This window comes from Salminus brasiliensis, chromosome 6 (genome assembly GCF_030463535.1).
Source record: "Salminus brasiliensis chromosome 6, fSalBra1.hap2, whole genome shotgun sequence".
NCBI lineage: Eukaryota > Metazoa > Chordata > Actinopteri > Characiformes > Bryconidae > Salminus > Salminus brasiliensis.
In genome coordinates, this window is record NC_132883.1 from 44,973,487 (window position 1) to 45,001,317 (window position 27,831).

Consider the following 27,831-nt stretch of genomic DNA (forward strand, 5'->3'; position numbering starts at 1 on the left):
TTTGAAGGCAACGCTTTGCAGGGTGTTGTGTCATATCCTGAGGAGGTGCAATATTTAGCGGGAGATCCTGAAGTTGGTGTGTGTGGTGTTTACTGTGTGTTTATGTGTTTATTTACTCACTTATTTATTTGTATAGTAAAACCTGTCCCCTCGTTTCACACCTGAGGTTCTAACCGACCGAAGGAGCGGGTGATCCTCGCCGCAGCGGGTCAGGGTGCGGGGGGAGAGGGGGTAGAGAGGGGGTAGAGAGGGGGGAGAGGGGGTAAGGCAGGCTCGGGCTGGGTGTCTCCGGCTGCCTTTATTAGTTTGTTTATTTCTGTATTTATTCCTCGCAGTTTTCAGTCATGTTCTCGGATCTCACTGAGCAGAAGGACACGCTGCTGGCTCCTCCGGGGCCGGAGCGGCCGGTGTTCGCCCGGGATGAGCGCTCTTACAGCGGCTGCAGTGAGGGGTTCGGGCTGGGGGAGCGCAGCTTTCAGCGGCAGTATGCGCACATGTACGCCGCCAGGCTGATGCAGATGCGGGGCATCCTGAAAGACCGAGCCGAGCAGAAGTGGGGTGAGAACACTGGGTATACTGGCTACAGTGGGGCATCCTTACAGAAACATCACGTTTTTGTGTAATAAAGTATAAACCTACCATATACTGAATTCACTGTAACTATAGCACCTATAGTTTAATACTGAATAATACATAAATAATATTAATAAATAGCAGTATTAATATTATTATTAAGAATAATAATAATAGGAACACTATACAATATGGTATACCTATACTATATATACAATACAATAGCACCCGTCTAGCATCCACTTAGCAACACCATAGCAACCACCTAGCTATTGATCATTTAGTATTTAGTAGTATTATGACTAAGCTTACATTGTAGGCACTTTTGCTTTAAAGAAAGAAACAAATAGAATCAAATAGAAAATCTAATAGAATAGAAGAATAAAAATTGCTTATAAAGACCCTGATCAACCACAGAAGCACCAGAGCAACTTTTCCAGCATGGGAAATAAATAAAGCTGTGAAACCTCCTGTCTGCTGCTGGGGTCGCTTAACGGCGCTTACATCTGTCCTGGGTTTTCATGTTCCTGTTATTAAGCAGAGGTTTTGTGTTTTTTCAGGCAATGAAGTTCCTGTGAAGAAGCTGTGTGATCTGCAGATGGGTGAACAGTGTGTGATCGTGGGCACCATATTTAAACACATGGAGCTGCAGCCATCCATACTGAAGGAGATCAGCGAGGAGGTAGTTCAGCCAGCAGACACCAGGGTCAAAATACACAAACCTCATATCTCTGAAACAGCAGCTTTACAGGAGGAGAAGTCTGTGTGAAAAGAGTTGATTCCAAGTCGTTTTGGAGCATTCCTATTGGTCTGTTCATCTCATTCCTATTGGTCTGTTCATTCCTATTGGTCTGTTCATCTCATTCCTATTGGTCTGTTCATCTCATTCCTATTGGTCTGTTCATCTCATTCCTATTGGTCTGTTCATCTCATTCCTATTGGTCTGTTCATCTCATTCCTATTGGTCTGTTCATCCTCAACAAATGAAAAACAATGAAAAACAGCAACGACAAAAAAACCCACACAGGATCATTGTAGACAGAGACAATATATACTGCCATTATTCATGAAGAATGAGCCAATAGGAACACACCAGATTTTCTCATTCCTCTCTTTATTCTTTATCTTCTGTCTTTCCATCATCTCAGCACAACCTGCTGCCCCAGCCGCCTCGTGCCAAATACATCAGCCAGTCAGATGAGCTTATTCTGGAGGATGAGCTGCAGAGGATCAAACTGGAGGGCAAAATCGAAACAGCCAAGTTTGTGACTGGTAAGATTGTTGAACTTCGACGTGGCGTCGGGTTTCCAACCTTGAGGAAACGCTAAATGTGTTTGATCTGCTTTGATAATCTCTTTTATTGATCCACAGGGAGTGTGATTGCCATCATGGGTGCGGAGAAGAACGACGGTAAATTTACAGTGGAGGATTACTGCCTCGCTGACCTTCCTCCACAAACACCCAGAGAGCCTCTGAACACTGACCGGTAACCTCACACCCAGTCTTCCTTCACACACAGTTCCTTTTAAATGAAGATAAATATCTGCACACATTAAAATATATATCATCTACAACAATCAGCCATAACAATAAAACCACTGCCAGCTGAATTGATTAACAGTGATGATCTGGGTCCAGTGGCTCCTGTCTGTCGAGGGGTGGATCTACATATTAGGCAGTGAGTGAACGGTCAGTTCTTGAAGGTGATAAAGGTGCATTTTGACAAGAACCAAGCTGTGATGTTCTAGACGATGACTGGGTCAGAACATCTCCAGAACATCAGCAAGGAGGTCTTGTGGGGTGTTCCTGGTATGCAATGGTCAGTATCTACCAAAAGTGCTCTAAGGAAGGACAACCTTGGATTACTGGCACCCAGGACCTCATTAATGCTAATGGAGGCCCCACCTTACAGCCTACACGACTTACAGGACCTGTTGCTAACGTTGGTCTTGGTTCCAGATACAGCAGGACACCTTTAAAGGGCTTGTTCAGTCCATGCCTCAACGGGTCAGATCTGTTTTGGCTGAAATTGGTGCCTATCAATATGAGTTTTCCCCTCTGATCTCATCCCACAACCCTGTTCCCATTGTGACTGCAGGTTTGTGCTCCTGGCCTCTGGCCTGGGATTGGGTGGCAGTGGAGCAGACAGCATGCTGGGGTTGCAGCTGCTGATCGACATGGTAACTGGTCATCTTGGGGATCTGGGAGAACAGAGTGGGGCGGCGTCCATCTCTCGGGTCCTGCTGGCTGGAAACCTCCTCAGTCAGAGCACACAGGACAAAGACTCTTCTACCAAGGTGGGTGGAGGAAGCTGGGGTTGCAGCAGGGAGTGATTGAAAGCGGGGGTTGACCTGATGAATGGTTTGTCCCCTGTCTGAATTGCTGAATTTGTGCACACCATAAACCAGCACCTAATAATACCTGAACTGGATCTTGAGGGAGCTAAACATGCAACAGTGTGATACATTTTATGTATTTATTAATAAACAATAGCATAGATAAAATTGTCAATAAAAAGATGTCGATTGCCCTAATGTTCCTCTGTAGGCGAAGTATCTGACTAAGAAGACTCAAGCAGGCAGTGTGGAGGCCATCAGACTGCTGGATGAGCTGCTAGTTCAGTTAGTGGTGAGTAAGTTTAAAGTAGTGTTTTATTGTTTTCTGTGAAGCTCAGTGGTTTATATTGGCTACTGAATCTGCTAAAGTCTACGGACTCACCTCCTCTGTTTTTTACTGCATGTTGTGTTATTTGTCCCCTGCAGGCCTCTGTACCGGTCGATGTAATGCCAGGAGAGTACGACCCCACTAACTACACTCTTCCTCAGCAGCCTCTGCACCGCTGCATGTTCCCCTTGTCTGTGCCCTATCCCACCCTGCAGCTGGTCACCAATCCCTATCAGGCTGTTATGGATGGAGTCCGGTGAGTAACCTCTGGTATTCAAATGTATGGATATCTCAATAAATTGTGGTATTTGTTTGGTAATGCTGGTGTTTGAATTTGAATGAAAACTATTATGCAGTGTGATGGTGTTCAGTACGATGCCCTAAGCAGATCCAAGCAGAGCTGAATATGGATATATTTTAGTTTTAAAGATGATGTATTTGGATTTTGCTGATTGTGTAACTAAAATGTTATCAGTTATCAGTAAACATGAAGATACATCAGTAATTCATCTGACAAACGCTAGTAAAATAAAGTTGAACCTTCTCTGTTTTTCTTTTTTATTCATATATAAGTAGCACACTGATATGCAAAATTGGTTAAAATCAAAAATGGTTAAATTGGCCATTCCTAGCTGCAGCCTATACATGTAGAACAACAGTAGGTGGCGATATTGGGGTATGACAGCCAGCTTCTTCAGCATCTGTTTATGGGTCCTCTGAAGTGTGGACACATCCTTGTGTTTCTGTTGTTTTTCAGCAAATAAACTAATGCATTATTTTGAGCGTATGTAGGAGTTCACACTGTTCAGGTAGATTGTGTCTCTTTGCTAGGATTCCTGAGCATTGTGTGTGTGTATGTGTGTGTGCAGTTTCTTGGGTACATCGGGTCAGAATGTAAGTGACATTGTGAAGTACAGCAATGTGGACGACCACCTGGAGATCCTAGAGAGCACCCTGCGACTCCGCCACCTCGCCCCTACTGCCCCAGACACACTTGGTACAAAAACACACCTCGCGCTCTCACCAGTTCTGTTCTTCCCCTTCAGTCTTGACCAAAGATGACCTGAAGCTGTATTTTACTATTCATGTACTATTCTTCACTTCTCAGATTTATAGTATTAAATGTTAGCAATGTTATGTTTAAGTTCATATTTGGGATTAATATTAAATTTGACCTTTTTTTATTTGAATGAAATTAAATTAAAATGTTCATACAGTTTCCACTTTCTGCATCACTCCTGCAAAAATGCACTCAGTGAGCTTTTACTGTTTCCAGGTTGTTACCCGTTCTACCAGCAGGATCCGTTCATTATTGCAGAATGCCCTCATGTGTACTTCAGTGGAAACGCACCAGTGTACCAGTCCAAACGCGTTACAGGTCAGTGCAGGAGTCTTCTACGCTACACTAGCAGCACACATTTCATACAGACTGTGATCATTTAGAAGAGAAAGCAAAAGGTTTGGCTATATTTATGTACCGTGTGTGTGTGTGTGTGTGTGTGTGTGTGTGTGTGTGTGTGTGTGTGTGTCTAAAGTTTTGCTGGTCTACAGCAAGTGTGTACTTTCACACTAGTCTTCCTTTTGCCTCTCAGGACCTGAAGGCCAGGAGGTGCTTCTGGTGTCCATTCCAGAATTCAGCAGCACGCAGACGGCCTGTCTGGTGAACTTGCGCACATTGGAATGCGAGCCAATCAGCTTCTCCTCCTTCTCCGCTGAGGATGACGATGAGGAGATGAACATCAGCCACTGAGCTGCATAGCATCACAGCAATGTAGAATTTCTAGCAAGAGAACCCTTGCTGTCCAAAAACATCAGAATTAAACATCATCTTGCATTCTTAGGAAAACTGTTGTTTGCTTGTATGAGAAGCAACATTTGACTCCATGTCTGCCTTGGTCATCTCTTAATAACTGAAGTAATCTACACAAGAAACGGTGTTCAGCAGAAATGTTACTTTTAGTCCCTCAGACTGCAGGTCATCAGCTTTAGGCAGCTTTGGTGAGTGTATTCTCATACTCACAGACAACGACTCCAACAAAAGTTTTTTGTATAAACAAAACGGCCAAACTACAGAAGTATGTGTTTTTGTCTTTTTCTGCCAGTGCTGGGTTGTCTATGTGTGGTTAAAAGACAGCGAGCACAGAAAATATATAAACAAGCCTTTATTAGATGGAAAAACAAGTCCTTTACCTCCAGTCATCCAACCTTAAGGACTCTGAGAAACATCTCTCCTGTAGACGTTGTGCAGTCTGACAAGCAATGAAAGGATTGCTTACTTGTGTGAAAGAAATGTAAATAAAGTCACTTTTGTATAAACATTCTGTTTTTCCTCTGTGGGAAGGAGGTGGGTGGATAGAGCAGATTGGAGTGAGTCTCTGAAGTTTGGGCCCAGTGTGTGTAGAACAGGCTGCTTTGCTGCATGCATGTTGATTTCAAATAATCAGAGGAGAAAGAGGTCGATACGCTGGCCTCTGAGGAGGACTTAAGTGAATGAACATTGAAGGCTTTGACTGTATACTGTGCCAGATCCAGAGGAGTGAAAGGACAGCTTATAGACTTGCTAGGACCCAACATCTGTAACCTGTTACCGTTTTCAACAAAAAATTCTAAACTGAGCTGGACAACATTCCTGCAGGACTGGAACTGATGAGGATGGCCACTCCTCCATCCTTTCTGAAATTCACTGCAGAAGAAGCTTTTACATACTATTGATGGTCACCATGCTCTTGGGGATCTACCTCCCAGCAGAGTTTGGTTTGAACGCTATTCTAATCTGCTCTTTTTGTAATAACCTAACCTGCTGGATGTAGTTGGCTAAATAAGGGTTGCCCCTGAACTCTGCACAAAGATAGATCTCCTGGAGCAAGAGTGGAGATCTGTGTTCTGATTCTAGAACTGTACATGGGCACTCCTTTGTCTTTTGCAAAATAAGGAGAAACTGGTGCATACTCTACATTCTCTTCTGCACACCTCTGACCCTTCAGTAATCATCAATTTTGTAGCTGTAGTTGTAGTTGTAGTTGTAGTCGTTTGAGTCTATAATCTCGAGATTAGGTTGGGTGGGGTTTTCCTCTGGAAGCTCCTCCGGAAACCAGGAGTTGTACCACGTGGTGCTCTCTGTAGTTGGAGGTTCAGTGGTGGTTGGTGGTGTAGTAGTTGGTGGCAACGTCGTGGTGGTCACCTTGGCTGCCAGCAGCGCCTCTTGCTGCAGGCGGCGTCGCCTCATCATCCGTATTCGCCAGAGACGTGCTCTAGTATCTCGATTGTTGGCACCAGGAATTCGGTTATTGATTACCCTTCCACCAGTGCCCCGGGATCCGGAGCTTCCCCCGCGGGTAATCAATCGGATTGGCTTGTTGCCATGGAGAGCCATGATCTGCTTGATGCGGTCCCAGTTGGACTTGCTGAGCTCAAAGTTGCAGAGGGTGGCACCAGGTTCAAAGCCAACCACACACAACCGAGTCAGCGAGGAATAGCCTTCAGCACGTGCCGTTACGCGGTACTCACCAGGATTCAACAGACGGAAGTAATCTCCAGCCTCACCTGACAGAGACAACAGTCAAGCAAACTTAATGAAATGCTACTTTAACTTAGGATTAGTGATCCCCATCCATATCCTGAAGACCCCAGACAATGGGTAAGCAAAGACATTCATTCATTCATTCATTTACACAAGTTAATGTATTAGAAAGCTACAGGACTCACCTGTGGTAACATCATGGTTGACTCCCTCCACAGAAATGGTGGCATTCTGAATAGGATTCCCCTCCTTATCATTTACAACCCCCTTTACACCCCGATGCACCTGCAAAACATCAAAGGTCAGTTTAAAGTTTTTCTAGGAAGCAACTGATAAAATATGTTTTTGTAAAAACAGTCTATAAGAGGCATATAGTAGGTCCAAAGAATGATAGTACTAATACAGTGGTTAATACAGACAAGCAGGCATCACCAAGGACCAGCCTACCTGTTCCATAAGAGTGAGCAAAGCCTCTCTGTTGTGTTCCCACTCTCTCAGGAGCTCACTCTCATGGGGGAACTTATCACACCCCAGAAAGATGGACAGCTCAAGGCAGTTTGTGTGCAGATAGCTAAAATCATTCATACCTGAAAAAGAAGAGGGACACACATTCATCCATTACTGATTAATAAAGTATGTACTCTTAAATCACTACATCTATCCCAAAAGGGGAAAATGATGTAAATAAATTGAATGACACATTTCGTTTGATTTTTATGGAAACCCTCTAAATAACTTACTTCCTGGAATGGGCTTCCACTTGGCTCGGTTAACAATGCCCAGCCCACCAGTGGGGTCCATAGTATGGCAGCCACCCCTATAAGTATTGGTCATTGAACGGTGAGTGGAGGCATAAGATATGGCCAGCCAACGGAACAAGGACTGGTCTGCAACCATTCTGATCTCTTCCTCTGCCTCAGCATCTCCATATGTACCCTCCCTGTATCCCTCTGGATAACCCTCTTGATACCCTTCTGGGTACCCTTCATGATAGCCTTCAGAATGACCTTCATGGTAATACCCTTGGTTCTCCTGATGGTACCCTTGGTTCTCCTGATGGTACTCTTGGTTCTCCTGATGGTATCCTTGGTTCTCCTGATGGTATCCTTGATTCTCATGATGGTATCCTTGATTCTCATGATGGTAGCCTTGGTTCTCATGATGGTAGCCTTGGTTCTCATGATGGTATCCATAACTTTCTTGGTGGTAGCCATAATTCTCTTGATTGTAACCATGAGTTTCTTGGTTGTATCCATAGCTCTCCTGATGGTACCCAATGTGGAGGTAAGGGTTTGGTTCTTCTTCCTCCTCCTCGTACTGGCGCTTGCGTCGATCTGCCCTGGGGTTCAGCTTCTTCTCCAGTTCCTCAGACTCCTTGGTGAGACGCCGCATGTCGAAGGGATATGTGACCATCCGCTCACCTCCTTGTAAGTTTGCTCCTAAAACAAACTGATGGCTTTCCATCCACGAGATGAGAGCCCGGGTCTCTACAGCAACCTAAACAACACCAGGTCACAAGCAAGTAAGGTTACTGCTTGATGTATTTTACAACATTGTCTAGTCAAGAGTAAAATTACTTCGGAAATAAGTAAAGCAATGTTATCTGTCTTTCATTGTTATGTATTTATCATCTAAACATTGCTGTTACATTTACAGCTAAACCTGCGTCCTTCAGAAGTAAAGTTTCTCTTACGGGCCCATTTTCAGCCAGGTAGCCATCAGGAATAGGCATATGATGATTAGGGGTGAGTTTGGGCACAACGCCCTTGTCTTCTGCATCCCAAAACGCACTGTTGAGGTCAGGGAAGTTCTGAAAGATGTCAGCACCATCTTCAGTCCAGTGACCCAACGTCCAGCTGCCCAGCTCCGAACCCTGAGACAGAGAGAGTGATGCTAAAGCCAAATGCAGTCCTGTGTACCCTGCAATCTGTACTTTTTTGTTTTCCTTTGTCTAGTACACCAGACCAAACTTATGAACTGAGTAACAAGCCGCTAATTTGCTGCATTATATGTGTTAGAGCAAGGAAAACACCTATGCCGAACATGGGGTCCCCAGACCTGAAGTTGTTTTAGCAAAGATTTTGCTTTAATATTGCATTACAATTATTTGCAGGCTATAAAACAATTCTTACAAATTCAAAGCCAGAATGACAAAATATATAAATCTGAAGACGCGGCCCACCCTCTCAGAAGCCTTTACATGACCATCAGGGTTGAGTGAAGGAACAAGGTGAATGCGTATTCCATCCACCAGGCGGCGCACTCTTGGGTTACCGTCCTTGTACTCCTTACACAGGTACTGTGTAAGCAACAGCAGAAGCTCTCTTCCTAGAGCCTCATTACCGTGGTAACCGGCTGTGTAGCGGAACTCTGGCTCTCCTGAACAGATAGGGAACAGGTGATTTTGAGTTTGACCTTTACTCTTCATTAAACTTTAGCGTCAAGAATTTCAAAGTGGTAAATAAAGCATCTGAATGTTTAAAACATTAAGCATTTCTAAACATTTACATAAATGCCTGTGGGCACTTCAAACCTCTCTCCAAACAGCAAGGGACACCTGCTTGTTAATACCTTTGACATCTTCAAATACTACACAATCCCTGCCTGATGGAATTAAATTCAGTAATAAAACATGGTCTAACTTGATCTATTTCCTGTTCTTTTTTAACACGTGGGGTGATATCATTAACATCTGAGGTTTCAACGATTTGCTTGCTTAAACTTGTGTCTACAGCTTAAAGAAGGCAAATGATGCATCAGAATGTTTGGGTACGTTTAGTAGGGCCTTACTTAATCTAATCCTTACTAGCCCATGCCTCATGGTCATTCCCTGAAATCAAGAGTTAATATTTACTCTAACTCAGTTTATAAGGGTTCTCACCTGTCTCATGAATACCAGGGTTATCTGTGATCTCCATGGCGTAAATCTCCAGACCTTTCACGCTTTTGCCCAGGCTGTACAACCTGGTGATGTTGGGACACTCATCTGAAACAGACTTCATCAGCTGCAACCACAATGACAACAGCATTAATCAATAAAGTAATATTAGACAATTAAAAAATACATATTTTTGCTACAAAACCTATAGATTACACTGGAGTTCAGTTTTACTCTGCTCACTCTACCTTCTCCATGTCCTGATAATTGTGGTGCCTGTAATCCAAGTCGTCTTTAGCTGTTACTTCGTTCTGACTCTGGTACTGGCTGAGAGGATCTGAGTAAGAGCATTGCAACATAATTACGGTCCACTTCATGTGTTATCACTATTATGCAGGTTGTTGTTATGAATCCTCCAACGTCCCACATGGTCTACACATTTCTTTTACATTGTTTCCTACAATATTTATCACTAGTAACTCAAGCATAAACTATAAATTAAAAGTTATAAATATAATATATAAAATATTCTTCTTGTTTTGTTTTCTACTTATAGAGAATGTTAAATTAATGTAAATTATGAAACAGCAACATACAAATCATAATGTAATGAGGAACACATGTTTGGTACAGTCACAACAGTCTAAAGGTCTAAGGGTTAATGAGGAATTAGTAATAGTATGTTATAGTAAGTGATGGTCATATGAAAGCAATATGAAAGTATTGGTAATAGTTGTATTATATAACATTACATTATGACTATCATGTGCAGCTTGAAATAATTAACTACAGGAAGAAGCTGGAGGTCAAATGTCATGTGTCTCACCAGGCAGAGGGCAGCCCATGACCTCCATTCTCATGCACATGGTGCCGTTCCAGCTTTGAGGCAGGATGCGGATGTAGCGAGCCACCATCGGCTCCACAAACTGAGACATCGCAGGAGTGTGTTTATCAGAGTTTCCAAAGAATAGCTGAAAACAAAAGTAAGCAGAGAAGAAGATAAGTGGATGAAAGACTACTTGTACTTAATCATAGTCTTTAGAGATCTCTTTCTATTTGATGTACAGTATATGATACCAGAGGGAGCAGGAAATTTAATACAAAAAGGTAACCATGCCTACATCTGTCAAAAATACTCCTACTTGCCAATTAAACCGGTCCTGCAGTAGTCTCTAGAGTGAGATTTACAAGTTTAGGAAAACCTCCCTCAGATAATGTTTCTTACAGTTGGGAGGTACTACAACAGCTTGGGGTGGATTGGTTTGAAATACTAATGCTGGAAGACGAATAATCTTCAGTGGCTACATTAGACTTAAATGGGATGTATGCAAAATAATATGATGCATGAAAACACAAAAATACATAAAACTATTAATTCCAGCAAATCAGTGAGTCTAAGAGACACAATGCTACACTGTAGAATACTGCATAACACCACCACTAACACATTAAATTATATTTTTAGGTCAGAATGCCAATATATAGAACAATATGACCTGATAACCAGCAGTGGTGGGTGATGAACAAGCATCCAGGAACTTACCCACTCTGAGTAGCCATCATGGAGAACAGTCCATTCTCTACTGTCATTGCTGAAGGCCACGTAGTATGAGGTCACATAATCATTTCTAAAGGATTAAACAAACAAATATATCAGCATGGGAATATATATACCCAGTATACCTATAACAGAACACACATGACAGTTATTTATAACACATCTATAAACATCCTATATAAACATTAGCGTTCATTAACAGTAAGCCAGGGTTGCCAATGAACACATTTAATAACTTGCACCGTTACTTGTAGACAACAAGGAAAAAGGCCTTCTGATTCATTGATTCTTACTCTATGGGGTCGTCACGGCCTTGTGTGATGACTCCTGTGAATTCAGTGAGTGTCCGAGCGTCCAGTTCAATCCAGTGAGCCTTGTCCTCCTGATTACCACACCATGCTCCTCCATTCATATCATCCTCATCTCCAGACGCCTGCAACACAATAGCAAACATTAAGAATAAATTGTTGTAGATGTCATTTCTGAATAATTTCAACATTAGGATATAAATATTTTCTTCCTGTTCTAACATGCCTGCCTCAAGTGTTTTAATGAGTCTTTAGGGTAAATCAGGTATGTAAAAGCGGAGCGTGTAGTGCAGGCGTGTAGCAGGAATATGATTAGGAGAGAGTGATGTGTGTAACATGCATGTGCATATATGTGTATGTGTTGGTTTACCTGAATGTTAAGACGGGCTCTGTGAGAGCCGTAGCGATGCTGACTCATTGATGATGTCAATATCTGATCTGAGTCCACACGATGAGACTCCAGTCCCAGAGGAGGACAAACTGAATGAGAAATAGAAGACAAAAACGTACCATATATTATCTTAAAGTGTACCCCAGAGTAGTAACACACTGGTGACAGAAAATGGATATAGAAAAATAGAAATGTGGAACTGGAGCTTTCTGTGAGCTACCATATTTCCATCACTGCATAAAACCTATATTGCTGTCTATAGAGTTTTTTCAGTTGAGTTTAGGGGTTAAACATGTTGTTTGTATGTGATTAACTTCACTAAGACCTTTTACATCATTTACTCCAAATGTGCAGTGACCACAATCAACATTCAGTAATCATCAGGAGGCCCATATGTGGAACTAAGCAGTTTTTCTCTATGACAAATCACATTCTGTGGTAAACTAGGTAAACAAGCTGCACCCAGATCCTGAGTTTTAGTCATTGACAATGGTTTCCACAAAAGCCGGTGACTAAAGGGGCGCATCGGCAATAGAGCAGTTTTTAATAAAAAAGGTTTGTTTATCGCCGGGGGGGGGGCAATCCAGTTAATCCAGTTCATTCTCCCCACAGAGAAAAAGAGACTAGACCTGGAGTTCCTTATATGGCCATGACCCTGATGATGTAGACAAAATGATGATGCGACTGCAGAGATCTATTGAGGTAAGGGGTGCTGAAAAGTATTAATAATTAAAAGTCTATTTCACATGTCTGTCAACAGCAGCACGACTTAAAAAATCGAAATACTCCATACTTTTCTAAGCATTTTCTCATTCACAATGAGGCACATGCGTGACCTGTGGCTTTGAGAGTTTGCTGTGTGCTGTTTTGATTCAGAATGAGAACGACTTTTATACATCTGGATCTGGAATGTTTCAAAGGTCTCTTTGAAAAGAAACAGCTGCGCAATTGGGACACGGCTTTGGCAGGAGACCGTCTGGATTAATCACTCAAAATGAACAAAAGCCTCAATTCTATAGAAACACGCTCAGTAATGGTCAGTGTGCACGACCTTGCAGATGTTTTGTCAGGAATTTGCTCTCTCACGTAAGTCTCAGGTGTGATGATAATGGGACTGATTGGAGATTTGGACTGAAACTATGATTTGTCTGGATAGATTTTCAAGGTTGTGCTAGAGGGAGGTGAAGATTTGGGTCTACTAAAAAACTAAAGTTAAACTAAACTAAAGCCAAAGTTGAATTAAGACAACACAGAGCACAAAGCAATGTCAAGAATCAAACCTAATTAATTATTATAGAGAAGAAAATCAATGAACACAATTTAATGTGTTCTAATAAGCTCTAATTATATTCTACAGACCAGTTTAACCACAAAAAACACTTACTTTTTGGCTCCTTGTAGACACGAGGGGGAGGTCTATTAATTCTTCTATTTCTCTCCTCTTCTTCCTCCAGTCTTCTCTGCTCTCTCTCTGAAAAGGCAAAAGTCATGATTTAAATCTAATCACTGTGACATACAAACTCTTTATGCGAACAGAATCAAACATTAACATTACATTCATTCCTATACTGATAAACAGTCATTAATGGTGTCTGCCTCTGGCTTGGTTACAACATTTCCTAGAAATGTAATTTTGATACTGGCTTTGTCGATTGTCTACGACTTGTGGGTTCCTGCAACACGTTTGCCAAGCATAGCAAAGCTTGCACTGGCCTCCAGGAATGTTAAGATGTGTCTTCAGTCCAAAAATGAAGTGATTTAATACACATATGGGCTCAGTAAATATAAAAGTGATCATAGGAAAACACTTAGAAATGCACCTGCAGTGTAAGCTGGACTTTATTCAAATTCCACGGAAGATACAAACCTGGCACAAGGTTTCGATTTCCAACGTCAGAATTTGTGAGGCTTAATATTTACTCCTTAAATGGTTCTTTAAAAAAAGATAACTTAATTAATCTCAAATCTTAGTAATTACTGTGAATGCTTTCTGATCTTCTGAGAAACTAGTGAGAACATGAGGACCATTTAAATACACACACACACAAGTGTATAACATGGGGGGGTTTTATCAAGGCTGCAGTAACGTGTAAAGTCTGAAAATGCATATATATGTTCTATATATGTTCTATATGTTCCATATGTATTATGATTTTAAAAGTGATCCTAGAAATCGCTTTCAATCCGCCAGCAGCGAAGGAGAGTTGATTTCCATGGTTGTTCAGAACTGGGATTTGGTGTGTGTTACTTTACTTGTCAAAATTTTTGCTGTAGTTTCTAGGTGAGTTTTTAGCATATGCCTGCCTATAACAGACTAAATATGTGGTTTAAGGACTTAACCTATTTGACAGTTGTCTTTTACGTGGGCTATCATTGGAACACAGATTAATAACGTCTGGTTTTGTTTATCAGTCCGGTAGGGCTTTGCATTGCTGAGAAAACCCCAGTGACTCTACAGTTTCAGAATTCTTCTTAACGCCCATACTCTATATACTTTTAGCACACAAACAGACACGTGGCAGTATTAGCCAGGGCCTAAACCACAGCTACCTCACTTTCCCTACTCTTTGCAGCTTTTTCCTTTGCCTCTGTCTTTTCACCCATGTCTCTCAGCCTTTCTCTCTCTTTCTTTCGCCTCACTTTTTCTGACTCTGGATCTTTTCTCAGCCCTAGCACAAATGCATAAATCCCCTTGTATCACATTATTCTTGCTCATAAACTTTGCCCTGCTCTCTCTGTCTCCCATCACAGAGGCTTTTCATGGTTATAACTGTAAAAGATAGAGAGAATGAGAGACAGGTTCTGTGTGTTACCAATCAACTACTAATAACTTTTATGGACATCAAAAAAAGCTGCTTTACACTTGCTGCATGCCCCCACTCAGTCCTCCTTAAAGTTTCGCTGTAAACTGGGGCTAAGAATAATAAACACTACAATCAATCTCTCACAGCTCCCGGCATGTTTACAGCAACATGTGCCTCTCAGAGTTCAAATGAAGTTCAGAATTTTACATGACTTATTAACTGGATTATGTGCACTGTTGCATGAAATTCCTCATATGACCTAAGTCAGGGGTCAGTAATCAGCCCATAAATTTGTAATATGTTTGTTACATGTCCTTTACAAACTTTTTTTTCAGCCTACATGAGCCTACACCACCTTCTCATTGCTTTAAGAACTGTTATAACTCATTAAGAACTGTTTAAATTTAAGATATATTTCAGGAATAAGAACATAAATCTTGTTATATTTTATGTATATACTAGGCTATCAGCACATACGCATACATTGTTACATCCAAAATGTCTTCCATATAACACATGTGGCTCCCATTGTCATGTGATTTTTACTGAAATAACAGCGCTTATTTCATCTGGGTAGTTCACCCCCACACTTAGGTCATTCCCCTAGGCCATACCCCCCTATCATCCTCAGTGACCTCTAAATCATTAAATGGAAGCATATGTTAGAGGGTTTAATAAAGTGGCCAGTCAGTGGAAGAACAAGTTAGAGGTTTTTAATAAAGTGGCCAGTCAGTGGAAGAACAAGTTAGGAGGTTTTAATAAAGTGACCAGTTAGTGGAAGAACACGCCAGGAGTTTCAAATTAAGTAGCCTGTAAGTGTTCATTTGGGATAAGGTTATTTACTGTGGTTCCAGTGGGGCTACACCCATTTCAATGGTTCTGCTATTGTCATTTCCATAGTTCCATGTACTTCCATTAATATAATATGCTATGCCTTTATCCATAATTACAGTAGTAACATGTAAAACTGTTACTGTCTTGAAAGTAGAAAGTAAGAAAAGACACTTCTACAGATAAACTGGCAACACATTTCAGTTTTCTAGCTTTTGAAAACTTAGCTACATAATGTTAGTGTCTATTTAATAGTGCTCTTTACTTCTGAAACTGAATCTAAGCCTTTGCGCTTGTGCTGTGATCAGCGAAAAAGGAAACTGCAGACTTGTTTGTTGAGTGCATCATCTTGCAGTGTCTGTGACAAATAGAAGTATTGTAGGCTACAGAGGAACCAACACTTTACAACTAACACTTTTGTCAGTACCAATTAAAGACAAAACCCACAAGAAGGCACAACAGGCACATAATTTATTTTCACAACAAAATCCAGGCTCCATTTCTTATCGTAATTGTCAGATGTTACCTTCTGTGTTGTCTATTTACGGCTACAATAATTACCCTGTGTGCTACACTACTATTGTGGCTAACAGAATGACAGCATTCTTAGCCCTCAGCTTCACTAACTACTGCTAATTTGACAGCGTGGCAGAAAGATGTTAAATCTTTGTATGAAGCCTCAGAATCTTTGTATCCTACCTCTCTCCTCTTGCTCTTTTCTCTCTCTTTCTCTCTCCTGCTCTTCTTCCAGGCTCTTCTCTGGAGAAAACAAAAAAGAACCAAATCCAAGTTATAAAAACAGCAATAAAAGGTTATATTACAGTTTGTGATGTACCAGAAAGAAACTACAAACAATCGTATGATTAATGGCTAACTGGACATAACCATGTTCATATGTCACGATCATTTATTTTCCTTGGCACAGTTATCTTTGGGTTTTACGCTCCATGTTGCCATTTATTTTGTACAATAAAAACATATCTGTCATTCTGATATGAGGACAAGTCCTCAGAATAGACTGCTGGAGTGTTTTTGCTGGACTCAGAGACGCTGCTGTAGTTTTGGGCATCTCTCCTCACATTTCAACTGTTTCTTACAGTTCAGCCATCTAAACGTGTACTACATATGATATGGATCTCTATCATATTCGGTTTGGCTTGGATTGATGCTATGTGTGTAATATTTGTATGTGTGTAATAAGACTTATCCTATCAAAATTATATTGAGACACCTTCAGGAGTTCTGACATCCCATTCTAAACCCATAGGCATGGAGTCGGTCCTTCTTTGCAGCTCTAACAGTACTACTATGCCCTGAGCTCAGGACTCGGCCCTGAACCCGCTCTATAACTTTACATAGTCTGACACTTGGTGGCTGAGCTGTTCTCTGTGGTTCCTAAACGCCTCCACTGTTCAACCACTCACAGCTGATGGTGGAAGATCTAGGAGGGAGGACATTTGAACAGCTGACTTGTTGTTGCAGCGGTGGCTCCGATTACAGAATTACACCAGAATTCAGTGAGCTCTTTAGAACCTCCCATTCTTTCACTAATGTGTGGAAAAGCATGGCTAGGGGCCTGATTTTATACACCTGTGTCAATGGAACAGGATTCAATGATTAAGAGGTATGTTCAGAAATATATTTAAACATCTGGACATTTGATCATCATTTTAACAATACTGGTATATGGATGTACTCTAACTGAACACACACAACTGGAGAATTGTCTTTTGTCCTATTGGCCATTTCCACTATAGCCAGATCTAAACAACTCTCTGTGGCATTCAGAAAGAAGGTTGTAGAGATGAGTCTGGAAAGGGGATTTACAGAGATCTCAGAACAATTAGAAATCAGCTGTTGCACTGTCCACTAACTCATTTATAAGTGCAACAACTGCCAACATTGCCAGGTCAGACCTTTCAAGCAAGTTCAGTTTAAGAGCAGACCACATAATGTCTAAAGATGTCTCCAACAATACTGTCAAGATTTACAGGTAGCTCTTGCCACAGTTGATGTCATCTACCTTCAGAAAAAGACCACATGTTTGATTTTCATGAGAGGTGTGCAAGGAGGAAACCCTTACTGTCAGAGCAAAACTAAAGTTTTTTAGCAAACATCAAGACCATGCCCAGGACATCTGGAACAATGTGCTCTGGACAAAGGAATCCAAAGTTTAATTAGTTGGACACAGTAACAGAGGACATGTTTGGCATAAACCAGACAGCATTTGAGCACAAGAATCCATATCAACTATCAAGGCATGAAGGTGGAAATGTCATGGTTTAGGGCTCCTTTTCTGCATTGGGCCTGGAGAGCTCTCCAACACAGAATCCACTAGGAATTCTTTATTGTATCAGAGGAAGATTGAAAACAGTGTGAGACCATCTGTCTAAAAACTAAAGCTGAAACGTCACACAGCTGAACACAATTCTGCATGGAGGAGTGGGAAATACTTTTCCCAGTTGATGTCAGAGACTGGTAGATCATTTTTGGAAATGTCTGATGATAATAACTGAGGTTATTATCAGCCAATGGGGGAAATACCAGCTAATAGGGTATAGGGTGTACCAACTTTTGCATTACAATATCTCCCAATATCATTCAAGTGAAGATTCATTTTTTTAAGATTCCATTTGTTTAAATATATTATAAAAAACAAACCCCACATGCCTGTAAGTTCTACATAAAATGTTTCTGACTTATTCTAACTGGCCAGTTTCACACTCCATCACTATGCAGACCTTGGCATCTGGACCACCATGACCAAAGAGTCTGGAAAGCAAAAGACTTAGTGTTGTTCCCATGGGACATTCCTCCTTTTGTTTTTTCTTTTTATGTGCCTTTCCATCTACTGCTTTGTGTCCTTCTTCTCTTCGTCTCTCCTTCTCAGAATGACAGGAATGAAGATTACGACATCTGGCTCCACCTGATGTTTACTTCAGAGTAAACGGCCAAAGTGAAATGACAGGCCATACTGTCTGTACTCTAATTCCAGCTAAGAGAAGAAGGCCACAACTGTCATGCTTTTATTTACGCTGCTGAACTGAATAACCTCTAAAACCAATTGAGCCCTACAGTAAGTTCAGGAAGATCAGAAAACCAGTGCATGTCTGTGTACTGTACAGTGTGTATAAAACAAATGATTTGTGTACCGTGTCCATACTCATACTCCTCGTACCACTTGCTCTCATACGGTGAGACTGTAGGCTCGTCTGTAATGACAGGAGACAAAAGGCCAGAGTTACTGTTTCCTTCTAATTTTCAAGAAAATTAAAGGCTAAAGGGGAAATTAGCCCCTAAATTCACAGGTAATTCTTTAACTATTAGTAAATAGCATGGGGTGTTGGTGTGCCAGCACTTACATCCAACACACACTGAGCTTGACACAATAAAACTGACAGTGTACTGTCTACATATTTTACTGACCACAATCAAAATAATTTAGTATTTGGATATTTGTTATTTTGTTATGGGATAGAGCAAGGAACTGAGGTAATAATTCAGTATTAATGTAAGGTAAGCATTTAAGGTTTAAAAATATTTATTAAAGCTTCTTAGCCCATATGACACATGAAACCAGTATTGACTTTTACTACTGTGCTACTGATGTCCATGCCAGCCACACCAAGCATTTTGAACTATACAAAAACAAAGTCTTTAAATGTGCTTTATCACAGCTTAGTTGCACTGTTAAACTGTTCTATTTGTGTTTATGAGGTACATAAACCCACCCTTCAAAAGGCCAGATACCAGAACCCAATCAGGGTGGTTTTGTGTCATAGATAAAGCCAAGCACACTTGGGTATTATGAAATAAGAACACTTATTGAACGCTGGTGCAACTAATAAATTACTTAAGAACGGATTCATCTATCAAACATTAAGTAATTTACCAACTGATCGATCTATTTTGTTTCTTTCTGTTTTGCTGCTGGTGCCAATCAAAAATCTGTTGTGATGAACATGACTGTCCCCCAGGCAAGTTGGTAACTGCTGCTATCTGAACTGTGCCTTGCCTAAATCTTACCTGTGGCACTGTAATTCCAGTCACTGTCGGTGGGGCTGACCTCTTTACCATCTGGGAAAGGTAAATTCTCTGGCACCTCGTCTGTTAACACAAAAACAGAGGAGTTTAAATAGCAATCAGAACATTTTCTTGTATACTTCAATTGACTGTAACTGCGCTATATTGGAAAAAAACTTAGATTTAAATATTTTTTTTATATATATTGCAATATGAAAATGTATGTTTTATGTAACTGTTGTGATGTAACTATTGCTCATGTGCACACTGCGAAGGCAATGCAGCCCTATATAAAAGATCATAGTAAATCTTTAAATGAACACAAATCACTTATCATGTTCCACTTCCAATTAAAAATACCTTTGTCTTCTGAAAGTATAACTGATTTAACACTGAAGGAGAACTATAGATAGGCACTTACATGTCGCATCCCAGTAATCATCGTCTTCTTTGCCACTGACACTGATGACTGGCACTGTAGGGGTGGTCTCATCTAGCTTCCAGTAATCATCATCTTTTGGATGATGAAGAAAGAGTGTAGAGGACAGAAAAAGATGTAGAATACATTTAAAAACATTACAACAGTGGATTTGTTAAGTCTCTGTAGAAATGACAAAATCAAGCCCTGTGCATTATTTTATCCAACACCTTACAAATAGGCAGATGTAAATGAGTTTGTATGTCACAAAAACAAAGATTTTTCTGCAGTTTAGTTTGCATTAATTAACACTATGGACTGTGCAGTGAACAGAAATGTACTTGTACAAATGATTGAAGTAATAACATGGGTTCTTTAACTAAGCTGTTTTGGTTCAATTGTATTATTGTACCTAGCTTAGCTATGGTACCTATAGTTTTGCATTTGCAGAGGAAGCATGAACATATTAAATTATTACAGATACTTCACCGGAGTCAGGATAAGGGTTTGGATACTCCTCCAGATCTGGAATGACATCTGTGGGGAAGTCTGTAGGAGCATCAGTTGGCTTCTCTGTAGGAGGATCAGCGGGGGCTGTTATGGTTTTCTCCGTAGTGTACACTGTTAAAAAAAAAAAAGTCAGTGGCATTTCATCCATGCATAGGCAAAGTGACTAACATATTCTTAATGGTCCACTCTTCATACCACAAAAAACACTGATTCATGTGTACTGTAGTTTCAGAACCCACGTTTAACCCACTAAACTATATGGCGGGGTTTTCCAGAAAATGACTAAGCCTTGTCACGGACCTCATTTTTTAACTACAAAACTTACACATTAGTAATCAAGCAATAACTAAATAATTTATAGTGGAGGCTGAATAATTCATAGTAGCTCAGGAATAAGAAGTTTATGTTCTTTTTAAGTATGATTAACAGTAACAGTAAATAACCATGAGCATGTGTTTTTGGCATTTAAAAAGATGAATTCAAAACCAGATACACACTCGCCTCAGTCAAGAAAACAGATTAACTGTATTATTAATTTAAAAATCAGTCTCCAACCTTCATCCCAGTACTCATCAAGGTCTGAGTCGAAAAAGTCCTCGTCATACTCGATCAGAGGTGTGGTTGTGGGTGGTAAAGTGGTGGTAGCAGTGGTGGTGGTGGTGGTGGTGGTGGTGGTGATCTCCTCTTTCTTCTTCTTTCCTTTCTTCTTCTTCTCCCCCTTGGGTTTCTTTGTGGTCTTCTCACCCTTGGGTTTCTTGGTGGGCTTTGGGCCTTTGGGTTTTTTGGTAGGCTTGGGTTCTTTCTGTCTCTTTCCCCTTCCTTCCTTCTCTGGTCTTCTACGGACTCTCTTCACTGGGTAGAGCAATAAAGAAAAAAACTGAATTAGAGTTAGACTGAGAAAAAGACGGAATAATAAGGAGTAAACATGGCTCTTTTAAAACTGCCCTACTGCTGCCAAAAAGACTACTCTCTTCCCTTTAGTCCTCAGGCTCAACTTATTGTCTCGCCTTCAGCACCAGGTCTCACAAAAACAGGCAAACAAACGAATACAATTAAATCAACGAAGGCATCCAGTCAAATTTCCAACACATGGTTCAGGGATTTTGGCAAATTCCAAACAAACTCCATCCAAACAGCTTTTGGTTACATTTGCTTCAGATTTCAGAACGAGGCAACATCTCTCCAGCCAGACAGAAATATTGGGGCATGAGTGATTAAACCTGACATGCAGTGATATAAATGACCTTAAGCACAACAGCAGTTTTAGAACAGACCAAACAAACTGTACCAAAACAGCACAGTTATTAACAGGAAATAAAGAAATATGTTACATTTTACATTATTGTCTGAAATTATGACTTTTTACAGGAACACTTTTAAATCAGTATGATCAGACATTGCAGCTCCCAAACACATCTTGTATTTAATGTAATATTGTACAGGACTGCTTGTTTTCTTTGGCATACAGTGCTAAACACAGGGTTATATTTTATATATGATTCATAAACAGAAGAGCAGTTGACAATTTACACAGAAGACATCGTGTCCAGTTTAACAGGGCATTCATAGCGAATGTGAACATGAACATTTTAAGGGCTGCAAGTATAAAACATCCTAAAGCCTGAACATTAGTAATAAAGGCAATGCAATTAAGAAGCAGTTTCTGAGCATGAAAACAACATCGTAAAGAAACCTAAAATAAGCTTCAAAACAGCACTTCTGTGTTGAAATTTTGAAAAACTGATAGAACTCTCCTTTAATCAGTAATTTTGGCAAACTTTCACACTTGTGCTGAAATAAAACGTAAATCAAAGAGTATATTAAATTGTGGTGTAGAGCTCAGACTCCAGAGTTAATAGGTTTGTAACCATTTTTATAGCTTCACAGCACAGTTTTATAGCTTAATGTAGAGTTGCACTTACAAAGGACTTCTAGGTTGATGCTGGCCTGTGATGCTGTGTTTGTGTTTTCTGCCACACATCTGTACACTCCAGCATCCTCCGTCCTGGCGCTGTGGATAAGGAGAGAGCAGGACGTCCTGTCATGTCTGAGCACTCTGACGTTTGCTTGGTTTTCCTGGATTCTCTCTCCGTTTGGGGCAATCCAGTCAATGTTTCCTGCTTCTCTGTTGACTGAAACCATACACAGCAATGAGCACATCAATGGACGTGTGAGCTGTAGGAGTAATAAAGTCTTTTAAAAATCTTCTCACCTTTGCACAGAAATCTTTTGCTCTCTCCAACCTGGATCTCTCCATGTGAGGGTGTTATCACTACTTGTGGCAGGTCCGCTGCAAAAAGAACACACACACACACACATTAGTGTGTAGTCCTGTCTTTGGTGTTTCCATATGCTTCTGTTTGAGTGTGTGTAAATGATGCTGGATTAGTGAGCACTGTCATGTGTAAATCAACCCTAACTGTAGCCTCAGCAAGCAAAAGATCAGCTTAGCATCTCTTTACCTTTCATAATTAAAGCTGAACATTTTTTTAAGGAATAATTCATTTTTCGTAAGATGAGCAGACAGACATTCAAGCACTAACAACCACATAAGGTTCATGTATTCATCAAACAAGGAGGCATTGTACAAAAGAGAAGAATACACACACACAGGCACACAAAAGAGCCCATGCTGACCCAGACACTTTGGCACTAGAGGTTCATCCTGTCCTGTCTCGTTGGGTTCTTTCAGCCCTGCAGAGAAAGTTTCAGATTTTTGACCACCTTCCCCCACACTGCTCTAAACTCACTGTTCAAACACACAACCAAACTCATACAACTATTTAGTGATTATTTAAATGAACATTTCCTAGTCCACCTCCAAAAATGTATCTGCCAGAAAGGATGAACAGAAAAGAAAGGATAAAAAATTCAAAAAATGTTCAAAGGATAAAAACCTCCACTAGACCAGAAGCTGTAAGCTTTAATTTAATTCAGTTTTATTTGTATTGTAGTACATATAGCAGACATTGTCCCAAATACGGTTTAATGCAGAAATGTGGGTGCAGTGTCCTAACAAACATCTCCTTCCATATACAAACAAAAAAAAAAACACTAAGAGGACCCAATACTAAGAGCATGGGGATGAACCACTAAGACTCATTAAAACCCAAAGAACAATCAAGGCTGAAAAGGAAAACCTCCCTAAGAGCATAAGAAAGAACCACTGAAAGGACCAAGACTCAAAAGGAGAACCGCCCTAGGAAAATTCTGAGATTTACCAAGAAACAAAGGAGTGAAACAAAGACAAATCCTCTACAGCCAGAAGATGGTGCACAGATGGTGATGGAAGCAGATCTGCCTCCATCACCAGCAAAGCACAAGACTGCAGGTGAGCATATGTGGCATCCACAGGCAGATGCAGAACCCAACTTAAAACATAGCAAAAATATGCACCATCTGGTGGTCCCTGAACACTGAATTGATAACCACTGTTTTGGAGCATAAATACATTACAATGCCCTGCGTTACATACAATATGATACACCACATGTACAAAAGTACACAAATACACATTATAGGAGCTTTAATGACATCCCATTCTAAATTTATAAGTACTCATATGGAGTCGGTCCCTTCTTTGCAGCTCTAACAGCTTGGTTTGGAGCTCTGCAGTTATTGAGTCAGCAAAGCAGTGTGAGCCACTATGCCCCTCAGCACTGAGTGAACCCGCACTGTAACTTTACATGGTCGGACACTCGGTGGCTAAGCTGCTCTCTGGTTTCGAAACGCTTCCACTGTTCCATAATACCACTTACAGCTGATGGAGGAGGATCTAGGAGGACGAAATTTCACCAGCTGACTTGTAGGTGTTACAGCGGTGGCTCCTATTATAGAACCATGCTGGAATTCAGTGAGCTCTTTAAAGCCACCCATTCTTTCACTAATGTGTTTAAAGGCAAACCTGCATGCCTAAGCGCTTGATTTTACATACCTGTGGCAACAAGACTGAATGACACACCTGAATTTAATAATTGAGAGGTGTATTCCATTTTTTGTCTATATAGTGTATGTTGTATTATTGTATTCTTGTTAGCTACATTACCAAAACTAAAGAAGCAAAATTTCAGATCCAAAACACGTCTTAGCTGACAGCATTTGGCGTAGTGGGGAATTTCATTACTGGCCATATCCTTGATTTTATTGAAGGTGATGAGTGTTTCTGTATTTACAATAAAAGCACGGATTTGTCAGACATCTGATCAAATGCAGCAGAGTAAAATCCAAATCCCTCTGTTTCCATCATTATCTAAAGGTTTAAATATTCTATCAAGGATGCCAGAGAAAGACCCACTAGCTTTCTGGAAAATCTTGCGGTGTAAAACACATAAGTCTCTCATTATTCATATTTTCTTAGCAACATTAGAGTCATTCACTCAGAAACACACACACACACACAATTCTCTTTCCTTTCAGTTACATCTGACCCACTTACTAATCTGTTCTATGATCTTTGCTTTGACATTTTGATGTTGCGTCTGTTTGATTTTTCAGTGAGTTACTCTGGACTTCATTTGCACTTTCATTTGCAAGACTGTTAGACACTGGAGTGAATGAATGTCTCCAGCCTGCTTAGCTTTGGCTAAATGGTCCAGTCTACAGAACTGCTGAGCCAATCAAGTCTTAAGCCAGTTAAAAGTTCATGATTACTGGCTGCAGTCTTGACACCTTTACTCCTCTCCCAGGTTTGAGTTGGATGCGTTTAAGGTTCTTTGCAGAGAGATGCAGTAATTTAAAAAAATGTTTAATGGAGACAAATTCTGGCTTCAAAGCAAAGCAAACCCCCTTACTTTGTATTTCCAGTCACTGGCCAGTTTAATGAAAAACCATCCCTTATAGGTGCTGCTTTACAGGTGTGCACATATAGGTTGTATTTGCACATTGATAGTTCATAGTATATACTGAATGCCTCATTGTTAATACAGAGAATAATTCAGAATCAACAATAGTTAGTATTTAAGAAGTTTTAAGAACATCTGACAATACCCAGTTCTTGACAATGTAAATTTCACATGTTTATTCACAATGACATTCATATTTTCTGATTATCTGTTTAAAACCAGTAGTAATATGACCAAAAACTGAATTTCATCAGATAAATATAGTAATGAAATCACTATCGGTCATCGAGTTTAATCGAACAAAGAAACTGCTTTTAGATTTCTGCTATAGCTCAGAGAATATATGGACCAAATTTCAGATATGCATTTACACATGAAGTGTACACTTCCCTTTTACTCTATTTCACTGGTTTGTATGTAGTTACTAAATAATAAGTCTTATGATGTACAGATATAAAGGAGTTTAAAGGGTTAATATCCCTCAGTACCTGTTACAGGCTGGATCCTCTCCACCACATGTTGCTTGGTTTCCCCATCCAAACCCAATACTCCACTCACAGACACTCCAAATGTCGGAGTCCAGCACAGCAGCAGCACGATCAGACTGAACACAGACAAAGCAGCGTTAGTGCTGTGTGCAGGCATGGTGCTCTACACACACTGATGCACACACACACACTCCAGAGACCAGAGACAATCCACAGAGGAGCAGAGTACTGAGGAAAGAGAGGAGTGAGAGTGAGAATAGGGTATGAAAGAGAGAGAGAGGGGGGCAGAAAAGGGGTGGAGTGAGACAAAGGAGGGTCTGTTGTGAACAGACTAAGTAAGAAAGAGAGAAAAATGAAGTGTGAGATAGAAAGAGAGGATGCATATAACGTAATATACGTAAGTGAGAGAAAATAAGAAAGTAAAATATGGAAAGAGAGAGACACACAACACAAAGATCCGGATACACACCTACGAGCACATTCTTTCTTTTCTTTATTATGATCATTATTATAGCTAATTATTATTATTGATTTTTTTATCATTTTAATTCTTATAGTTAAATTTTACAGTTAACACATGGATTAAAATTTGATTTGTTTTTACTGTTCTATGTCCTTAAACTATTTAATACAGGTTTGGCAACATGCATGTAAACATGTCAATAAAACAACTTTGAATGGAATGGCACTGAAGTAAGAGAGAGAGAGAGAGAGAGAGAGAGAGAGAGAGAGAGAGAGAGGTTGTGATGTGCTGAGACAGTCAGCTGAATAAACAGAAGATGATTTTCAGCCCAAACGCTGAGCAGAGCCAGAAGGTGAAGCAGGAAAATCACTGCTAAACAAAAGTCTGAAGTCTCACGAGGGAAAAGTAAACAGAGTTAAATGATTAAATGTAAAGACAGAAATGTATTCATTCAGCCAAGAAATGCTCAGCATCCAATGTTTGCTTCTTTAATTTTACACCTGAATGACAAGGCTACCCCACCTATTAAATTACGCCTAATCACACACTCCTCCTCAAACCGTGTGGAGGTGTTCAGCAATCTCTAATAGACTTGATCATACGGTTTCTGGCGCTATATAACTCACTATTGAGGCTGCTACTGTTTTTAACTACAACACATACTTTTGTCCGTCTGAAGGTCTAGACTCAAGGTGCACCTAATCTGCAGACTGTTCTGTAGTTGTGGCCAGGGTTTGAGTTATGTGAGGACGTCTGAAGATTAAGCCTGAACTTGGCAAAAAATGAAAGAATTCTTGCTCTTTAGGAATACGAGTCAGATGTTTCCCATTACACAAGTTAGCCATTTATCAACAATTTTAGTCAAAATAATGTGAAGTGTTTCGAAGCATTTTGGAAGGATTATTCAGCTGTTTGCACAGGTTTCATCCAAAATTATGTGGAGCTGAATTCAAAATCACAGGATCGTACAAGACAACAGACCACTATTATATTTTTATGTCAGTGATCTATTTTACTCTGTCATCTGCACTGCCACTTTAAAACTCTACTGTTTATCACTTATACTGTACTGATACCCCAGGATGCCTTACATCACTACATTATATTAATGTAGTTACTGCACTGTTACATTACACATAATTCATTCTGTATATTACATTATATTAATGTGATTACTGTACTGCAATCACTTTTTCTAGTACTTCTTATTATATAATTGGGTTATATTATGTATATTATAGCTGTATTTATTAATATAGCTGTATTTATAGTCAGGTTTACTGTTTCCTTGCTACTATTTTAAGTGCCTTTATTATGCTGCTCTCTTGTTTGATTTTGCTACTGATCTATCTATGTATCTAACATTGTTTTAATGTTTAGGTCTGTGGTATGACCACTTTAGGAATAAAGGCAGAGTCTAGTACTATCTACAGACAGTAGGTCTAGTCAATTTAAAAAATATAGCTAGCACTATGTGGAAATCAGGCATAAAAAATAACAGTATATGATGATTAGCAGCATGTTTTTTTTATTATTTATTTCACAATTGCAAAGCACAATT

At 40.2% G+C, this 27,831-nt stretch overlaps 2 protein-coding genes across 3 annotated transcripts; one reads left to right on the forward strand and one right to left on the reverse strand.

Moving 5' to 3' along the window:
- Positions 1 to 26: 26 nt before the first annotated feature.
- On the forward strand, positions 27 to 5,568 carry pold2 (polymerase (DNA directed), delta 2, regulatory subunit). Of its 2 annotated transcripts, XM_072682546.1 has the most exons (11): positions 27 to 76; positions 336 to 558; positions 1,134 to 1,255; positions 1,722 to 1,845; positions 1,945 to 2,059; positions 2,672 to 2,870; positions 3,121 to 3,201; positions 3,336 to 3,493; positions 4,107 to 4,234; positions 4,514 to 4,615; positions 4,830 to 5,568. In XM_072682546.1, exons 2-11 carry the CDS (start codon positions 345 to 347, stop codon positions 4,985 to 4,987), a joined length of 1,401 nt encoding a protein of 466 aa, XP_072538647.1. In that variant the 5' UTR covers positions 27 to 76; positions 336 to 344; the 3' UTR covers positions 4,988 to 5,568. The 2 variants fall into 2 exon arrangements, with proteins under 2 accessions (XP_072538647.1, XP_072538646.1); XM_072682545.1 differs by lacking the exon at positions 27 to 76 and having other exon boundaries at positions 301 to 558.
- aebp1b (AE binding protein 1b) lies at positions 5,385 to 26,044 on the reverse strand. Its single transcript, XM_072682544.1, has 22 exons — positions 25,808 to 26,044; positions 22,691 to 22,768; positions 22,401 to 22,610; positions 21,034 to 21,330; positions 20,458 to 20,589; positions 19,972 to 20,064; positions 19,554 to 19,634; positions 18,680 to 18,739; positions 16,227 to 16,286; positions 13,277 to 13,363; positions 11,872 to 11,981; positions 11,487 to 11,626; positions 11,179 to 11,263; positions 10,462 to 10,606; positions 9,884 to 9,972; positions 9,639 to 9,762; positions 8,940 to 9,136; positions 8,451 to 8,630; positions 7,498 to 8,254; positions 7,205 to 7,344; positions 6,943 to 7,042; positions 5,385 to 6,780 (listed from the first exon to the last, which is right to left on the reverse strand). Exons 1-22 carry the CDS (start codon positions 25,962 to 25,964, stop codon positions 6,218 to 6,220), a joined length of 3,885 nt encoding a protein of 1,294 aa, XP_072538645.1. The 5' UTR covers positions 25,965 to 26,044; the 3' UTR covers positions 5,385 to 6,217.
- Between the last annotated feature and the right edge of the window lie 1,787 nt (positions 26,045 to 27,831).